This window comes from Seriola lalandi, unplaced genomic scaffold, assembly GCF_002814215.2.
Source record: "Seriola lalandi dorsalis isolate HSWRI2012SDOR001 ecotype SW California unplaced genomic scaffold, Sedor1 jcf7180002054431, whole genome shotgun sequence".
NCBI classification, from domain to species: Eukaryota; Metazoa; Chordata; class Actinopteri; order Carangiformes; family Carangidae; genus Seriola; species Seriola lalandi.
The window spans coordinates 75,578-95,002 of NW_019524984.1; the positions used below are offsets into that span (position 1 = coordinate 75,578).

The 19,425-nt window shown below is 39.0% G+C and overlaps 1 protein-coding gene across 2 annotated transcripts in view; it reads right to left on the reverse strand.

The window, feature by feature from the left end:
* Positions 1-1,101: 1,101 nt before the first annotated feature.
* Positions 1,102-19,425, reverse strand: part of LOC111658261 (kazrin-like) — a 111,691-nt gene continuing 93,367 nt past the window's right edge. For both annotated transcript variants that reach the window (XM_087175244.1, XM_023410722.2), the window contains 13 exons: positions 16,569-16,760; positions 14,346-14,482; positions 13,463-13,633; positions 10,526-10,706; positions 10,194-10,327; positions 8,659-8,782; positions 5,839-6,029; positions 5,612-5,730; positions 4,844-5,075; positions 4,463-4,564; positions 3,975-4,141; positions 3,657-3,750; positions 1,102-2,701 (listed from right to left, as the gene is read on the reverse strand). In XM_087175244.1, coding sequence (XP_087031370.1) covers positions 2,540-2,701; positions 3,657-3,750; positions 3,975-4,141; positions 4,463-4,564; positions 4,844-5,075; positions 5,612-5,730; positions 5,839-6,029; positions 8,659-8,782; positions 10,194-10,327; positions 10,526-10,706; positions 13,463-13,633; positions 14,346-14,482; positions 16,569-16,760 — 2,006 coding nt within the window. In that variant the 3' untranslated portion in view covers positions 1,102-2,539. The remainder of the gene's footprint in view (positions 2,702-3,656; positions 3,751-3,974; positions 4,142-4,462; positions 4,565-4,843; positions 5,076-5,611; positions 5,731-5,838; positions 6,030-8,658; positions 8,783-10,193; positions 10,328-10,525; positions 10,707-13,462; positions 13,634-14,345; positions 14,483-16,568; positions 16,761-19,425) is intronic.

Here is a 19,425-nt window from a genome sequence, read left to right on the forward strand (position 1 = left end):
TCTCAGTCTTAGGTACAGATGCAGTGAAGTGAGGCTTGGTGATTACTTGGATCAATGAAAATGTGTAGCTTAATCAAATTTTTGTTTGTGGCAGAGGCATGTGTTTCTGATATCAGAAGCAATGATCCCCTGATCAGCAGAATAAATCTGGTTGAAAGAGCAGCATTGTACCATCATTACCACCACTAAAGTGCCCTTAAGCAAGGCACTTGCCGGAGTACAATATAAAATTGTCATATTGCATGGTTATATTACATATGTTATTTAACATTTTCTCTTAAAATTGCCCATTTTAATTTAAATACTGTCCTCCATATGGTTGTATAGGGCAGCTGTTGTTCATGTTCATAAGACTCTTACTCACATGTGAAGGTTAATTAAAGTTTAACAAAAAGGGTAAAATGCGATCAGGAATACATTATTCAATTCAAACATTAATGTGAAGCAAAGAAGTCTATTTTTAAAATATCAAGGAGTTGGACTGAGTCCCATCAGCTGTTTGTAAATTTGATACAAGATTGTTTGTAAAGTCACTCCTATGTTTTTCTAGTTAGTTTCAAATAAGTGATTTACTAAAAACACTGAAACTGGAGGAATATTTTAGCAAGTAAAGGCTCTAGTAATTTAAAAATCTACAATGTAAACTTGACTACAAAACAAAAATAAATAAATATGTATTTTGTTTTATTTACATACATACTGTACATTTACAAACCTACTGTATGTAATAACATTAGTAATTACATATTACTGTATGTAAATACATTAAATACCTACTGTATGTAAATGTAGAATAGTATACTTTAGATTAGAAGGTGAATGGGAAATATCTGATCTTGTTAACATAGCTGGTGTTCAGCAATTTATCAAAACATTATTGGCAGAATGTTTTGTAATCTGAAGTAGGTTTTTTTTTCATTTGAAATCTCATGCTGCACAGCTGGTGCAGACCAGGTGTTGTACACAGATACACACTTTCCAAAATCATCATGAGTAAACAACTTAAGTCTCAGCAGATTAAGCTTTGTCATCCTTACTCATTGTGTTAACACAGATTTTAACACAGCTGTCTTTGAAAATAACCATAACAGGACAATACTGTAGAATGTGAGTTGACAATAATTTCATCTTTATTGTTGGCATACATGAAAAGCTCTGACAGCTGAGTGAAGAGAACTAGTAAATGTCATATTAACTCTGATGTTAAAAGCAAACACTATTTGAGTTCTTCCCTTCTGTGTCTATATAGGTTTGAACTGATCTTCCCGCTTAAACCGCTTGTCTTTTGGTGACTGGAGGAGACGCCCAGAAAGTGATGGACAAACCTGTTTTTCTACTGTTTGGATTAACCTCAGGGTTTAAGCTGCACATGGTGTTCATATGTGTTCTCATGCTCAGGAACAGCAAACTTTACACAACTGTCTATTATAAAACATGAGCAAACTGTACAAAAGATACCATTACATTCTCTCTTTTGAGTTCAGTGCTTACACAGTGTAAACATTGGGAAACCATTTGCTTAAATTTTACACATTATCACTTTCAATAACCAACATTTGCTTGTATCTTTTATCTACAAACCACCTTGGATGATTCTTTTATCTGCCTTTATATTTATATTAAAACCAAAACATTTACTATAGATCTCTTAAATTAGCTTAATGTAACATGAGAAGATGGATGGACCAGTTTTTAAAAGTACAGTATTCATTTTAAATAGTGCCTCTGGTTATAGTATCTGCTGTTTCATAAAAAAAAAAACTGTACCTCTTGGTAATATGTAACAAATTAATCTCCCCTACATGTCCGAATTTCATATCTTTTAATGTTGTTTTAAACTAAGTTTTACTACCTGTTACAGAATAATAATAATAATTGTGATGACAAACTTAAATGGAACCTGGAGAGCACCAGGGGAGGTGGAGGAATTGATTTGAGTCAGAAACTCAGACTCATTCATTTCACTCATGTCTCCAGACATGACATGACACAGGTCAGGTCTCCTCAAAATATGTATCTCTACCGTGAAAGCATATACCTCACGCATTATTCTTCTTTTACTATGTGAAAAAAAGAGCTGACCTGTTAAAAACAATTGACAGAGTCCACAACAGTGCTGTGAAGATATATAAACATGAGACCTATTTTATGTAAGGCATCAAAGTAGAACATCACTGTACAGTTACTTGTGCATGTTACTCTTGATATTACTATAATTTTCTATAAACTCATAATATAAAACTAATTTGGAAATTTAGTCGGAAAAAGAACACAAAAACCTTTGTATCCACAAAATTGTTCCTCTTCTTTATATTAACAAACAATTTGGTTAAAAATTATTTGTGTTTCTATTAAGACATTGTTTTATTGTTAGGCTGGCCAAAATGATAATTATTTGAATTATTAAATTAAGTGGTTAAAATGCTTTAAGACAACTTCCTCTTCAAAGCCGGGCAATGCTGAGTGTAGGTTTCTGTCAGTAGTAAACAACTATAATACAATAACAATGTAAACAATCATTTCGATGGCCGAGGCTGGTTCAGACGTTTGTGATTTCCACACTCTTGAAGGTGTGCATTGGGCTGCCTTTGGCCCTAGGAACAGCCTGAACTCTTGCCTCTCTGGGCAGAGAGCCACAGCTGCCATGAAAGCCCAGGGTTCGCTCCACAGAATGGCTGTTTGCACGTAACCTCAGCGGACTCTGGAAAAATGAAAAGACATTAAACAAAATTTATGCTCTCTTATTTTCCAAGAATGTGACAATGACCTTGTTGAAAAAGTGACTTAAATTAAATCAAATCTACTCATATTAAATTTATTCTACTCAATCAAATTAAATTTACCCAATTAAATTGAGTGAAATTTATTAAATGAAATGAAGTTATATTATTAAATTGACTGAAATGAATATAATCAAAATAAATTTATAAAATTATTAACTTAAATTCAATTAAATTAGTTTTAAGTAAATTAAATCAATCAAATATATTGAATTGAGGAAACCAAATCAAATTGAAGGTTATTGTTATGTGTAAATGTATATATATATATATATATATATATATATATATATTTAATTGAACTTAAACTTAAATTAAACTGAGTTACATTCATTTATTTATATTACTATTTGGTCAGTGTACATCCATGTCTGTCCAAACACATATACTATATGAAGTGAAGTCTTTGAGGGGATTTAATAAAAAGAGTTATGTTTTGTGAGGTCACAGTGGCCTTGACCTTTGATCTTTGACCACTAAAATCAAATTAGTTCATCCTTGAGTCCATGTGAATGGTTGTCCCAAATTTTAAGAGTGGTGTTCCTGAGATAGCCCATTGACGAGAATGGGAGGAATAGACAGACATATGTACAGTATACATGTTGGGTAGTTGGATTTTGCTTCCATGCCACGGCTGTCTCTGGCATGGAGGCATAAAGATATGTGAATTATGATGTTTTACAAATAAACTACTGTAAAGTTTTGACATTTGTTAAAATTATACAGTCTGTAACTACTCAAGTATACTGACCACATTTATGTCTTTTCTGGCTATAAGTCATTTGCTCGACGGCCTCTTTGTTGGTAAAAACTGGTCTAAATGTGCGGATGTGACATATTCTAATCATATGATATAATTGTGAAATGACATGATACCTTGCCCATTTTTCTCATAGACATCCTCTCCTCTGCAAAGTGGTTTACAGCCACAGGTGAAGAAGTGAAAACATCATTGCCTTGTTCTGCATTGCTGTAAACACAAGGCATTACAAGAAAATTTTATTTAGGTGTTATGTGTTTATTTCTTTATTTCTTAGAAATCACCCTTTTGTCACATTTCACAACCCTGTGGTCCTGTCTTATCTGTTCATCTGTTAATGGTACATTTTTAAAGTCATAATTATATGAACAAAATCACATAATTGGTAGGCAACATGTAGGCATGTATTTTGTACAGAGGAGTTTCTGATTTACCTGAGAGGGACAGCAAGTGATTTCATCTCTTCATACAGGTGCCGATGCAGCATGTGTTTGTTGCTGGGAATCCCCATGGCCTTGGCCATGGCGTCGGTGTCAAAGGATGGATCCAGAGCCATCAGCGCTCCATGGATTCCTTTACCCTGAATATTATCTGCAAACTCCTGAAGTGTAAAACACAGAGGCAGTATGTACTTGTGTATGCAGTACAGCTGAGAAAAATTACTTGAGACTTAATCTACAGTCCTTCCACAAGTCATTTTGGTAGATAAATACAATTCACAGTCATGGTGGAGCCTTTAAAAAAGATTAAAACAAATAACTGTTCATCCCTGGGGGGCAGAAATAGCGCTGAGGCAACAAAGCAACAAAGCTATCATTATTTTTGAGGGAGTCCTAGGAACTCATACTGTGTGGTATGTAGTTCCTATCTGCCCTGGAAAACTCCTGGGCAAAGGGAACATCCTCACTGACCTCCCACCCACCTTGAGGTCTATATCTCTAATCCACTTCATTACTCTGTGACATGTCCAAACAATGGGGTCCCGGTCTTGGTGCTCACATTTTGCCCGTCGTGCCTGCAGGGCCTGCGGAGACATAACACACAGATAGCACTGCAAAAGCACTAATGTGACAGGGGCCAAGGAAAACACAGAGAGAGAGAGGTCAGGGAAGGATGATGGCCTACTGAGATAACACAGCACCAAGAGCTTCTGTGTGCCTCAAGCTATGGTGGATAGTAGTGGAAATCACAAGCAGTCCTGTCAGTGTAACTGAGTTAATGTTTATGCAGTGATTGAGGAACGACTACTGAAAAACGACTACTCAGTATCAATACTTTTTCATCTCTAAATTTTGAGTCTAACCTCTTTATCAAAGCTGAGCATCTGCAGCAGCTGGATTGCAAGAAGTAGACTAGTCTGGTGGAACTGGTCGCCGATGTTGAGGAATCTCTCCAGGTCTCTGCGGCTCAGAGAGTTCAGCACTCGTCCATCCACTAAGTGACTCTGGAAAGTTTGGGAGTATTGAGGAAGCCCCACATCACTAAGCCATGATGTTGCAACCCAGTGATGGTCCATCTCAGATGCCTTTGATAGTCTAGAAAATGATCAGACACCAATGATCAGCAGTGGTGGTTACTTAAAAGTAAAAGCAGCAATACCACATCCAAAAATACCCCATCAAAAGTACTGCATCCAAAATAATTACATGAGTATAATACTGAGAATGTAGTTCCAGTATCAAAAGTATAAGTACTCATAATGAAGAAATACTGTATAACCCCTGTGCGTGTTGAGCTACTATATATTATTTTATTGGTTTATTATTACTGATACTTTCATGTTTAAGCAGCATTTTAGTGTTGCAGGTGGTCGAGGTGGATGTTTTTTAAACAATTTTATACACTGTTGAGTAATTTGATCTACAATAATACATCATATCCGAGAGGTTTTTTAAATCTTAATCTGTAAAGTAGCTATAACTAAAGCTGCCACAGAGATGTAGTGGAGTAGAAGTATAAAGTAGTATGAAATGAAAATACTCCAGTATCTCAAATTTGTACTTAATATTACGGTACTTGAGTAAACGCACTTACTTACAGTATCTTTAGAGTTTTGTTTACTGCTGCTCACCCTTGATCCCCTTCAGCTCTTCTGTAGTCCTCAATGGCCAGTCTCAGCTTCCTGCGATGAATCGGGTTACTGATACCCAGACCCAGCTCTAAATCATCATCTGTCAGGCCTAGTAGCACCTAAAGAGCAGAAATCCAAACTGAATAAACACACCTGCTCAAAAACTACCCCACTCTCAAGTACAAGGCAAACAAACAGCAAAGGAACTACTTGTACCAAAGGTATACCTTGCCACTTTTGACGTTTTCAGAGCAGGCCCGGATATACATGGGCATTCCCATAACAACCTCCATCCAGGCCTGGACTGCACCTGCCCTCCACAGCGACATGCATGTGTTTCGTGTGAGTTCCGCCTGCTGGAGGCGGTCCAGCTGCTCCTCTCCGTCAGACAGGCTCTGCTGTGTGAGGCTGTCAGAGTCTGGATTGGTCAGGAGAAGTTATGGTGTGGCATACAGGAGGCGTTCAGGGTCAGAGGAATATGGAAATCAAAAAAATGACTCATCTGGAGACAATTTGACATCAGAATCACAGGGTATTAGCATGGAAAACACACTACCTCATTGGGTACACAGCAATGCTTCAGATATTACACTAAAATATCTACTTTTAGTTTTTTTCAGAAGTGTGTCTTTCTTTGTTTATGTTGAGTTTACCAATATTGCTGAAGTCAGAGTTATCACTCGGCTCAATGAAAAATAGCATCAACCCTTTCCTTTGTCCAAATTTGACATAAACAGTCTTGAAATTGCACTATATGGCCACTAGATGGAGCCAGAATAATTCACTGGAATTACACTACTACGCTTTCCTGTGTCTCAGAATGAACTGTGTTGGGTAAGGAAATAACGAACAAAGCTCATATTAAAAGGTAACCAAAACTACACAACTGACTTCTTCTAAGTCTGAAATAGTGTTGAATTTCAGTTCAATACAACCCATAAAGTCTTAGTCAGTTTTGGTCAGTTCTAAAAACTACAATACTGATATTTAGTAAAGGTGTTACAATACTTTGTAACTATCTAATGATTATGAGGGGACTGAAGAGCATTAGGATAATGTATTAAAGACACAGGGATTATTCATAAAACGTCATGCTCCTGCCCATCAACTGCCCATCTCAACAACAGGAAAACACTGATTCATACTGAACAAACAAATCCAGGATGAAGTCTGTGTGTTTACCTGATTCGTCCCCACATGCTGACAGAAATGCTGCATGCAAAGTCCACCATCTTTCAAGAGAGTTCCCACAAAAAAATGAGACAAACTTGATTTTTTTCCAATGGACTTGAGTGATATGAATAATCCCCAGAGTGCAGAAACAGACAGCTGGTAATCACAGATGAGGAGTTACTCACTGGCAGGAGAGCATTGCCATTAGAAATGGCAGGAGGAGAGGGAGAGACACGTTAGACTGGGACACAAGAACAAGATTACTCATGGAACAGAAAAAGGTCACGTAGGATGTATTCAGTTACTAGTTTTATTTTTAAAATAAGATTTCATTTCAATTATAATTCATTTTGAAAATGCTAAAACCTCCTCAACATCTGGCTGCAACAGCTGCAGCAGATAAATATTTGAAGTTACCTCTTGTTTGTGTCTTTTTTTTTTAAATAAAATACTTCAATAGATTTAATCTTTTATGCAACATCTCCTAAATTACAAAGCATTTAACAGAGAATTATTAGAGCCACATTTGCAAGAAATGAGGAGGGATTCTACACAAAGCAGAACAAAAACAGCAAAAGAAAAAAAAGGGGGAGGGCGTGCATTCAAAATGCAAGGAAAGATAACTTGGTATAGGGAAAAGGCAACACAGGAGCAACACAGGAGTGTGGAGATTATTAATCTGATTGGCAATGAATGGACATCTTATCATAAGCAACACAGAGGGATCATGCAGGTGTTGAATGCACATTCCTTTGTCTGATATTGGCACATTTGATAGCTCTCAGTAAGACAGACATAAACAATGTTTCGAGGCTAGTGCTGACAGTGACAGACTGATACGCATATTTTTCAATGATGAATGTTTAACCTTTGGCACTTGCACATGAATTTGACAGCAGACGAAATGTGTGCCTGATTATGCATTACTGTTAATTTTCTGATATTCTTTTGCTTGTGTATTCAAGTCTGTGCACCTACATTTTCTTTATGGAGATCTGACTCTAGTCCCTTATTAGCCGGTCCTTAACTATAGTAACTGAGAATATAACTTTTTGCATAAATGGATGAGGAGGTCAACATGACATTGTGATATGTTGTGAATGTATCATCAGCAAATACTGCGAGCCAGAATTTATACCATGAACATGATGACAATCCTGTAACAGCAATACCTGAAAGTACTGTTTTTCATATCAACAAGTAATCTGAAACAACTGAATTTGGCCAATTAAAGACCAAGAGATTTTTTTTTTTTCAAGTCAATCAGCTAATATCTCCTGTAACATTGGGAATAAGGAGAAACGTAGAAATCAGTGTTGCAAAGCATGATAAAAGCAACTGTAAAGTAACAAAAGCCAAATGACATTTGCAGTAAAAACACTAGTTTCACAATAACTCCTATATACATATAAACAGCAGTCCTTCAAGTCTCCAGTTATAAAAAAAACATAAAACATTAAGCCATTTGGAAGATAATACAGCATAAACATGTCTACACATAATAATAACCCCTGTACTATATATATTTATATGCATGTAAACATATATACATATGCATACATGTACATCTATAAATATATATCTAATTTACAAACATACAATTTGAGGGTAATATACTGTACATTTATGGGAATAGCAGTCTCTTTTAGGGCTTCTCTTTTAAAATTTACCCCCCTCCCCACTCCACACAAACCCACAAACAAAACACTCTTTACACACAGTTAAAGCCAGGTGGATATCCTCACATTTTCAAACATTAACACACACACACGCACACACACACACACACACACACATACACACACACACATGCTCACACACTCAGCATCACCAGTCGGCATCCTCCTCTATGTAATAATCAGGGGTGGCTGTACCATCAAACAGGCCGGGGTCCAGTGACTTGCGCTGCTTGCCCCGAGCGAACACCCGTGACAGGGATCCCAGAGTCATCTTCTCCTTCTTCTTCTTACGCTTCTGGTCCTCCAGGTCCTCCATGGACTGAACCAGGCAGAAGAGACAGGAGACTTGGGTTAGTCCTCTCATATAGAGTCTAAACAGTAGTTTGACATTTTTGGAATTTGCTTCCTTTCCAAGAGTTGTCGAAAAGATTGATGAGTCTGTATGGTAAATATGAAGAGACGGCCAGCATCCGATTAGCTTAGCATAGGACACAGCTCATAGCTCTGTCAAAAAGATGAAAAAGTCTGCCAACTTACACCTCAACAGCTTATTAATCAACACTTCATATCTTATTTTTTTGATCAATTCAAAAATTGAAGTGTAAAAAAACTATGCGATTTCTAATGGTGCTGAACTCTCTCATGTGCAGTGACTTCTTCTTGGTGTTTCAATGCATTGAAAGACAACACCTTTGTCCTTTTTACACTGCAGTCTTTCTACAGATTAAACAAATGAGAGATAACATGTTCATTCGTGATCTTTACAGGTGCTTGTAGGTGGATTTTGTCACTTGTGGACAGAGCCAGACTTGCTGTTTCCCTCTGTTTTCAGTCTTTATACCAAGCTAAAACCAGCTGTTTGCTGTAGCTTCATATAGAGTGCTGCAGGAACGAGTCCCATAACCTGTAAATAATTTAGCATTTCTGCACACCAGGTTTCCTCGTCCCAAAGTCAATAAGTTTTGGAAGCCTGAAATAAGGTCTCTGGTAAACACAAACTCAAGACATTTTCATGTTTAATTCTATGATACAAAATACATCTGTAAATACCCTAGTAAGATTTTGTGTGTCTTAAAAGTGGCAGTTACTAACAAGTGGGTAAATGAGACTACGGAGGTTGACCGGGATTTAAAACGTCATCACGCTGAAAACAAAAACTGATGTACTCACTCGTCCACCTTTATGGCCTGGTTGTGTTTATACCATACTCACACTCTCGCAAACTATTACTAACTCTCCAAGAGGGAAGGCTTTTGTAGAAGAGGTAAGCACTAAATTAAATTAAAAATTGGAAGTTTAGTGGTGGGGACGTTGAAGTCATCTGACCGCCGTGTAGTTTGTTTATAGTCTAACATTAGCTTTTAACTTCTGGTGATGAAAAAGTGATAAAAGCCAATATTAAAATCCCACTGGCTTTTTTATGCTAATTTCTTGTTTGGCTTACAAAAATACCTCATCCCTGCAGCACTCTGTTTACTATACAGAGACATGAGAGACAATTCAATCTTTTCATCAAACTCTTGACAAGAATGCAATTACAACTACGCAATTTCAAACTATTGCAATGTCAAACTGCTGCTTTCAATTGTGTTAAATGCAAAATAACACCACCACTACCACTAAGCAGGCAGGCTGACACCCAGCGGGCCGACAGGACAGAGGGACAGACACAAACAGGAGAAGAGTGTGGAGGTGTGATTACTTGGTCGAGGGGGCCAGGCAGCTCTTACATTGCAGAGGGAGTGGGTCCGGTGACGAGGTGAGTTGATGTCGCTGGGCGTGGACGAGCGGTCCCCGTCGGCCGCCGAGGCATCAGAGATGACAGAGGGCTGGCGAGAGTGACAGGGGCTTATCCTGACCACAGCTGGAGGCGGCCCACACACACACACACACACACACACACATGGACACACACATGTATGTATACACACACACACACATTGAAAAATTCCCATAGTTAGTATGAGAAACCTCCAAGAAACCCTCTGTTAGTATGTCGGGTCTGTAAAAGCAACACCAAGCGGCATGGACACTGAGAGGCTGAGCAGATAAGAGAGCCTACCCTGTCTGTCTGTGGTGTGTCCGTGGTAGAGGGTCTGTTGGCTCTGACGGATGGCGGCAGTGAGCGGCAGGTCGGCCTGCATCACCCACTCCTGACTGCCGTTCACCACGGGCTCTGTCGGCATGGCTAACGAGTGGCGCTTCGGTACGTCTTTTGTCAGGGTGGCCAGAGACTGCTTTGCCTGGGAAACACACAAGACACGACAATAAAAATGAACCGAGAGTAAAACAATCATCATTTGTGATCAATTGTGTTTCATAGTGGTGGGCCTCATTACGGAAGAATTATTTTTGACGCCACTGGAAAGCTGCTCCACAAATAAGAGAAAAATGTTCATGATACCTCAATATCGTACAAGATGAAAAAGCTCAGCGACAACAAATGATGGGGATAATTCTGAAATAATTACTTGATTAATCAAGGAATGGATTTGTGGAGAAGTACGACAGCTATTTGGTTAAAAAAAAAAAAAATTTAAGTCATTTATCTACTGTTCAAACGTGTGGACTTGCTGCTCTACATATAAACGCAGAATTCTATTGTTTTTCAGACAAAATGAACAATTTGGAGATGACAACTTGAGATCTGGGAACTTGTGATGAGTGTTGTCTGACTGCACTCTGATATTTTATAGACAAACTAATTAATCAGTTCACTGAATAGATAATCAACAGATAAATCAATAATAAAAATAGAGTTGCACCCTAAACTTAAACTGTGTGATTGTGCATCTGTGCGTATGTGTGTGATTTATACAACAACAAGACCAAGAATCTACGGCCAGTTTAGCAGCAAGAGGCTGTAATGCTCATTGTAAGGAAGAGCAAACTGTTAGGTTGATAAAAACTGACGTCCTAAAGTCATTATATTGAGCAGGCAACACACAAATAATTTGTAAATAATAGGAAATGCTTTGCTGCAAATTGAAGTTGTTCCGGACATGTTTTCTGTTTTTTAATTATGGCTTCAATCTTTTTTTCTTTTTTTTTTTACCTCAAAATACAGCCCTTGGATTTTCAAAATTTCATGCCAATCCATCCAATAATTGGTGAGATATTTCAATCTGGACCAAAGTGTAGGACCGACCATCAGGTGCTAGCACAACTTAAAAACATAACAAGTAAGAAAGTTGAGTGTTCGCTTAATTGTATGCAGATCTGTATAAGACTCATGTAAACTATGTAAAATTCAAGGATCAGTGTGCATGTATGGGTGTTTTTGTGTGTGTGTGTGTGTGTGTGTGTGCGTGTGTGTGTGTGTGTGTGTGTACATGCATATGTGCCTCTGAGAGAAAAAGAGAGAAGGTCTCTGCAGGCCTGCAGCCAGACGTTGTGGGGCTGCAGCAGCTCCGATAAGAGAGGAAGGGACAGTCCATCGGTCTCTGTCGTCTCAGGACTATGGAAACACACGGGGCAGCTCTGTGCTGCATGTGACAAAAACAGTTTGTTTCCCTGAGAGAACAATCTTTCATGGCCTTCTTGCAGCCTAAATCCGCTTATTCATCTCTTTACCTATAGGCTCTCCTATATTTGTCACAGCGAGTTCAGCTGCTGCTTTTTGATGCCGCTGGACAGAAACGTGCATTTTTGAGGTGCGTTGTTGTGCTCGGCTTAATCCTCAACTCTAAACAGGCTGTTTAAATTATCAGCTGCACTTGTGATGCGAGTGTTGATCTTACTCTTGTTGTTACTGTCACACAGCAGTTGTGTTTAGTAATTCAGTAATTCTCAAATGAGCCAATTTGAACCATTACCATTTTTTACTCAATCTCAGAACATAATATAATATATATATAATAATAATAGTAAAATGTTATTTTTAGCTTAGTATTATATATCATGTCCAGAAAATAAAAGATCACCTTATGAATGTATGTTAGCGTGACCTAAAGGTGTTCATAAAAAAAAGCCTGATAGATCTTCCTCTGTGCCACCGACAGATAATTGTTGGACGCTGTGATTAAGACAAACATTGAAACTGTACTTTACTTTCAGTTGATCCCACATAAACCGTCCTGCTGCTGTACTTGAGCACCAAATGTGCATTAATCCGCTGCCAAAGTCCTTAACAAATGCACTATTTATTCCTGGTTGAGTAATGTTTTCTGAAAAGCACCGTGCCCTGCTGATAAAGGAAATTAGACTTTAAAAAAAATAAAAAATAAAAAAAATAAAGTATATATTTCACCTGTTCGAAAAGATTTATACCTTCAGCAGGAATGAATTGGCTTGTGGCTGAGCGCCACAAACAGGGTCGGGGAGTCGGAAAGTATCAGTATCAGTAACACACCCTTGGTTTTGATCTTTTCATGGGATTTATTTTTTAGAAGAAAAATATTGAATAATAGCAGCTTTACAGTTTGAAGTCAGCCAACGGCCAATATTTTATTTTGAGTCTTTTAGTATATTCCATGTTTTCCACATGATCTTTTATTATTGGAAGCCTCTGAGTGGTCATATAGTGTACATCGAGAAGAGAAGAGAAGAGAAAAGAAGGGAAGGATATTTTGTGGCTGGGTGTCTTGACAGTGATGCCGCTCTGGCACTGATGTGCCAACAAATCTGATCTGTGATGCAGCTCCATGTGAGGATCTGTGGGTGGTTGTGACTTGCCGAGGGAGGAGAGAGATTAATGACACACAGACTGACAACTGTACCTCTGAGGGACCGACACAGCAACACAGACAAAATGAATTTCTTCTTCCTCAGCCTGGAGAAGGAATTAATGCTTTGACAGAGGGAAGGGATGAGAATATGCGGTATACCAGAGCAGCTTACTGCATGTGTTTGAGCCGATATGAATACACAAACAGGATTGCAAACCCACACCTTGTTTGCATTTACGCCACACACACCGGATAATGATGCTAAGGTGACACTATTGTGCTTGAGTTAATTCACCAAAGTTGTGACTGTGTCCATATGCGGGATGACTCACCATGGTGAGCTCTGCCTCCAGTTCTTTGATCCTGTTCTCCTTCATATCCATCTGAGAACGCAGGATATTGGCCTGCTCCGTGGCTTCTTTGGTCTGCCTCCTCAGGTCCCACTTCTCCCTCTCCAGCATGTCCTTCTCCTTCGCCAGGGCCTTTACTGCATCCTCACTCTCCTGATGCGCACACACACACACACACACACACACACACACACACACACAAACACACACACACACACACACACACACACACAAAAAAACATATTTAATCCCTGCCAATCTCACTTTGAAGGATCAATGGAGTTTAAAATTTGAGTCAAGAAGCACATTATAGTCGCTTCCACAGCTTGCATTAGTTTGTGGATACATGATGACACGATGAGACAAATCAATTTACTGATGGCTAACATATGTATACACGTGGATGACACTTTATTAAGTCCCCACTATTTACTGTTTTTATATATATTATATATTGTATAAATTGTATATCTAAATTATATATATATTGTTTATAACAAACTAATGACAAATTGAAGTTACTGACAGGACAGCGAAAGACAGACAGGAAAGTCATGGGGAGAGAGAGAGAGAGAGAGAGAGAGAGGGGGGATGACATACAGCAAAGGGCTGTGGGTCGGACTCGAACCCATGGCCGCTACGGTTAGGACTGAGCCTACGTGGTACGCGCTCTACCAGGTAAGCCATTGAAGCCCCCCCCCCCAAATTTAAGCTTTTATTAATGCAAAGTATATTATAACTTCCCCTCATTATTTCAAACATGTCTTTGCCATTTCTGTCCTGACATTCCTTCTAACGTATCACCCAACAAAGAAATATCTGCAATAATAATGAATATTGATAAAATCGGCTGGTCTGGTGTTACCTTTCGATGCTGGTCATAGTTGCGTATGAATTCTCGCAGCTGCTCCTCTCTGCTCTCCAGTGTTGTGTACAGCTGCTGCATCTGACTCGCCAAGTCCGCCTTCTCCACTTTTAGACGCTTCCGGTCAGCTTTCATAGCTGCAACACAAACGAACACTTTCACCACCTGCATGTGCAGCTTTAACAGCCAATTTAACTGTCAGGCAGAACAAAAGCAATCCAGCCAGTCAGTGAGATTTTGCTGTCTAGTCAGTCAGAAGAAAAGGCTTTACAGTTGCAGCAGAAAGCCACTAGGTGACACTGTGCCTTCTGTTAATGAAGAGACACAGCTGGTGTTTGTTTTTTTTTTTCTTCAGACAGAAACTACCCAGAGAAAATGATGTAATCATCTCAAAAGATAAGTGGCACAGTGGCACTTATTCATTCATACGTGAAACTGTTTCGGTTGGCATGTGGAGGCTCTGCTGGCTCATTCAGGAGAAAACCAATTGGACCCGATTTCTTTGAACTGCATTGTTTTTTCAGAGGTATCTCAACAGCGAGGATGCCAACCGGTGTGGCTCTTTACAGGGGGGAAAAAATAACAACAATGCTCTCCTGAGAGCCTGAGCTGAGAGGGAAGAGGCAAGACTGGAACATGTACTTTTCATAACTACACACATATGTCACTCAGGAAACATTCCTCCTGTCAACGTTCAGCGTCTTTGTATTTTACACTCGACTTTAAAAACCTGTTTTGCAGCAGTTACACAGCACAGTTTTTCAAGTTTGCAATTTATCACCCGTAACTCTACAAGCAGATGAGAGAACCACAAAGCAGCGGTGTTAACTCAAGCAAATCCACGACTGTCTTTTGATTTTGACAATAAATTTTTGTTGCAAACAATTAATGCGAGACTGACTTTTCTTCTTTTTTTTTTTTTTTTTACTCCTCTCCCAAGAATGGGAACTGTTTGGTTGCATAATAGTTGAACTTGTTTTCAGACAAGAAATTAAAACAATCCAATACTACATGATCAGCAACGCATTCCAGTCTACATCAATACCACATTAATATTTCAAAGTAAAGCTTCTATGTCATGATTGATGGATGTTGATTACAATGAGCTGAACCTGGAGTCTACTTGGCTGCTCATCAGGGGCGACACCCATTTCTGTGACTGCAGAACGTCTAAACTTCTCCGGAAATTATAAACTGTTGGCGTGTGTGTGCACAGGTTTCATCCCTTAGGTGCATAGAAGACAAAACTGAGTTATATCCGCTGGTCAGAGATGAAAACCAATACTGAATTTAAGGGCATTTCTGACAGTTACGTCTTTTTGTTTGCTGAGAGTAAAGAACAGCGAGCTAATGACATTTAGATCAAACCAACACTGTGTACATTTAGGATGATAAAATATGATTTTGGTCCAGAGAATTATGTTGTGTTTAACTTATCTAAGAAGCAAATATCTTCATGTACCTGAAACTGGAAGTTATGTCAGTGTGGATGAAGAAAAGCTGATTTTGTAATGAATTTGAAAATTAGCTTAAAAAGAAAAGTTGAAAAGATAAAATTAAGATAAAAACAGAAATTGGTATTTTTAGACATGGATCATGCTTTCTTATGTTCACTAGATGACTCATCCTTGTTTTCTGTAAATACATCAAAAGATTCTGATGAACTAAATCAACATATGCTAATTGAATTAGAACAAGACATTCCAAAACATTGATTCTGATTTTTCAGCTTTTGCACATACACAACCATTACTGGATGCAGGAAAAAAAACACACACACAAGAATGAAGTTGCTAAAAATGTGAGTGGGAAATTTGCCAAACACTTTGCCAGACTAAATCCTACTGTATGTGAACATATAGTTTAAATTAGCTAGTTACTTGGAGAAAGCCTGGGAGATAAACTTTAGGCTTGAAGCACATCTCTTCTTTCACCTACTGTTATAAGTACAATTTATTTGAAAAGATTAGCAGATAAACATGTGACTTGACAGTATCTAGAAGTGCATATAATACAATATAGTAACTGATGTTTTTGTTCTGTTCTTGTATGTGTATCTGTTAGGTTTGATATATAGCAGATGGGCCAAATGCTTGGCATGACATGATGATAAAAAACAAACCGAGTAAAACTTCCAACTAAAAGCTTGGACAGCTTTATTTGATGTGTATTCATGATAGCTGTTGGAGAGAGGGGGACTCTGGTGGATTAGGTGAGACTGACCTTGTAAGGCCTCCTTGGCACGGTCCAGCTCCTGCTCCTTGTCACCCAGCTGCACACGGAGCTCGGTGGCTGAGAGCAGATTGGCAGAGCAGCCTCCCTGGGTGTCCTCCAGGTCCTTACTCAACATGTCCTTCATTTGCCTGAGCAGGTGGACCTCCTCTTGAAGCTGGGCCACCTCCTCACGCAACAACACTGAGGAAGAAAGAGAGAGAGAGAGCTTGAGATTTAGAGTATGCAGAAGAGGAATGAGGGATCTGAGAAAATCTGAGAAAAGGGATAGTATGGAAAATGGAGGTGTACAAGCAGCAGGAAATAAAGGAAATCATTTCAAATAGATGGAATTAAAAAGGAAGGGTGTGATTATGCTGCATATTTTAAACTATAGGCTAAAAAAACACATCAAACCCCCATAAGACTCACAGCTCCCCCTCTGCTGTGGGTGCAGGTGTTTTAGAAAATTCAGATAAATTCTGAGTGACAGCGCTGGAGCCAGCGTGGGTGGTTGGTAAGTGAGAGACAGCAGCCTGATAAGACTTGATAAAATATCAGCAACACACGCTTGAGCCGTGCTCCTCAGTGCTGTGTTTTCCATCCGCTGTGAAACACCTCCCGACCCTCAGGGGAAAACAAGCAAGCAAACAGGGGCCGGAAGCTAAGGAGAGGACACAGTGAACTGAAGAGTGAACTAATAAAAGGAGCTGGTGGACACGTTTGCTGAGCCAGAGGACAGAGAAGATGAAAAAGAGTTCAGATTTTAGTCCAGTGAGGGAAATCCATACAAGCTACACAGGAACAATATGTCATAATGATTTATATTGATTTATATTGCAGACATAAAGGTAGAAGGCCTGTTACAGATAAACACACACCAAACAACAGACACAAACGACAAATACAAGCAGCTCATTGTAAAGGAGAGCAAACTGTTTGGTAAATAAAAACTGATGTGATTTGTTATATTTATCAGGCATGGGAAATTAAATATAATGACTATGTAGAAACTGTTCAGAGAATGTACGGACCTTGGTTTTAATAGTAGATTCTTATATGTTTCAAGTTATGAGAAATTAAAAAGTTTTTATTGTTCATGATTATTTATCATTAAATTCAGTATTTCCGCTCCAGGTCTTCACAAGCCAACATTTGCTAATTAGCATTAATCACCGTATTTGCTCATAATCCAAAGTACTAAACAAACTGGAATTTGAGCTGGACCTGATGCTGGCACTATAGAGGAAAGGTCATGGATCACCATACTCAGTAGGATTCATCCTCTGGGGTCCATGATATTCCAGCACTTGAAGCCAATCCATCAAATAATTGTTGAGATATTTCATACTGGAGTGATGAGGTGAACCAACCGACCGACTCTCAAACATTGCCATCCTTAGAGTACAGACACTAGCATCTTAAAGACAGAACAAGTAAAAAAGTTGAGTGTGCCCTTAATTTTATATGCAGATCCGTATAAGACTCATGTAAACTATGTAAAATTCAAGTGTGAGTGCGCATGTGGAAGCTTGTGTGTGTGTGTGTGTGTGTGTGTGTGTGTTTGTGTACATGCATATGTGCCTCTGAGAGAAAAAGAGAGAAGGTCTCTGCAGGCCTGCAGCCAGACGTTGTGGGGCTGCAGCAGCTCCGATAAGAGAGGAAGGGACAGTCCATCGGTCTCTGTCGTCTCAGGACTATGGAAACACAGGGCAGCTCTGTGCTGCATGTGACAAAAACAGTTTGTTTCCCTGAGAGAACAATCTTTCATGGCCTTCTTGCAGCCTAAATCCGCTTATTCATCTCTTTACCTATAGGCTCTCCTATATTTGTCACAGCGAGTTCAGCTGCTGCTTTTTGATGCCGCTGGCTTAATCCTCAACTCTAAACAGGCTGTTTAAATTATCAGCTGCACTTGTGATGCGAGTGTTGATCGTCCTCTTGTTGTTACTGTCACACAGCAGTTGTGTTTAGTAATTCAGTAATTCTCATTGAGCCAATTTGACCTTTTCCCTTTTTAAAACTCGGAATATATGAATATTTTAGTAGCTTACTACTATGTAGCATCAGACATGCGACATTGGCTTGTGTGTTATGTTTAGTCAACTGCAAATCAATTAAAAACTGTTAGAATTGTGTCTTCAGGAGTATTTACAGTGGACTTAGTGAGAACTGTGTGTAACTTAGAGAAAAATCAATAATATAATTCTCCCAAATCCAATATTGCATTTATTTCCAGAATCAGCTCCTTCCCCAATAATATCCACAGACCCAAAACACACACACACACACACACACACACACACACACACACACACACACACACACACACACACACACACAAACAGAAGCTATTACACATAAATCTACTCGCACACGTCTCTCCTCTTTAAGGTTTGCTGCATCAAATTGGGGGTGAAATCACAGCAAAGGAAACTTCCCCAACATCCCCTGAATATGTGGCGATTTCTAGTCTAAAGAATATGTGAAGGAAGCAGATTGAAAAGCTGCTTCACTGCACGCTGACCTGAGTTAAAGCTGCATCGAGGGAACTGACATACACAAACCATCTTCCTATAGATAATTTACCTCCACACACACTGTTCCATGCGATCTTAAAAAAGCAATTTCAATTGACAGGAGTCACATCAACCGTACACAGTCTATATGCTGTTATCATCTGGGCTCACTCAGCTCTGACCCTTGAGTGGTTGTGCAGTCAGCCTGGCCAAGCTATTAGAGTCCTCCCACAGAAGAAGAGAAGCCCCACTCTTCTTCCTCCTTAGCAGTGGCCCATTCAATTAACTTCTCATCCAAGCCTCCCATTACAGTGTCCATCAAAGCCACTCAAGGCCAGGTCATCACCCCC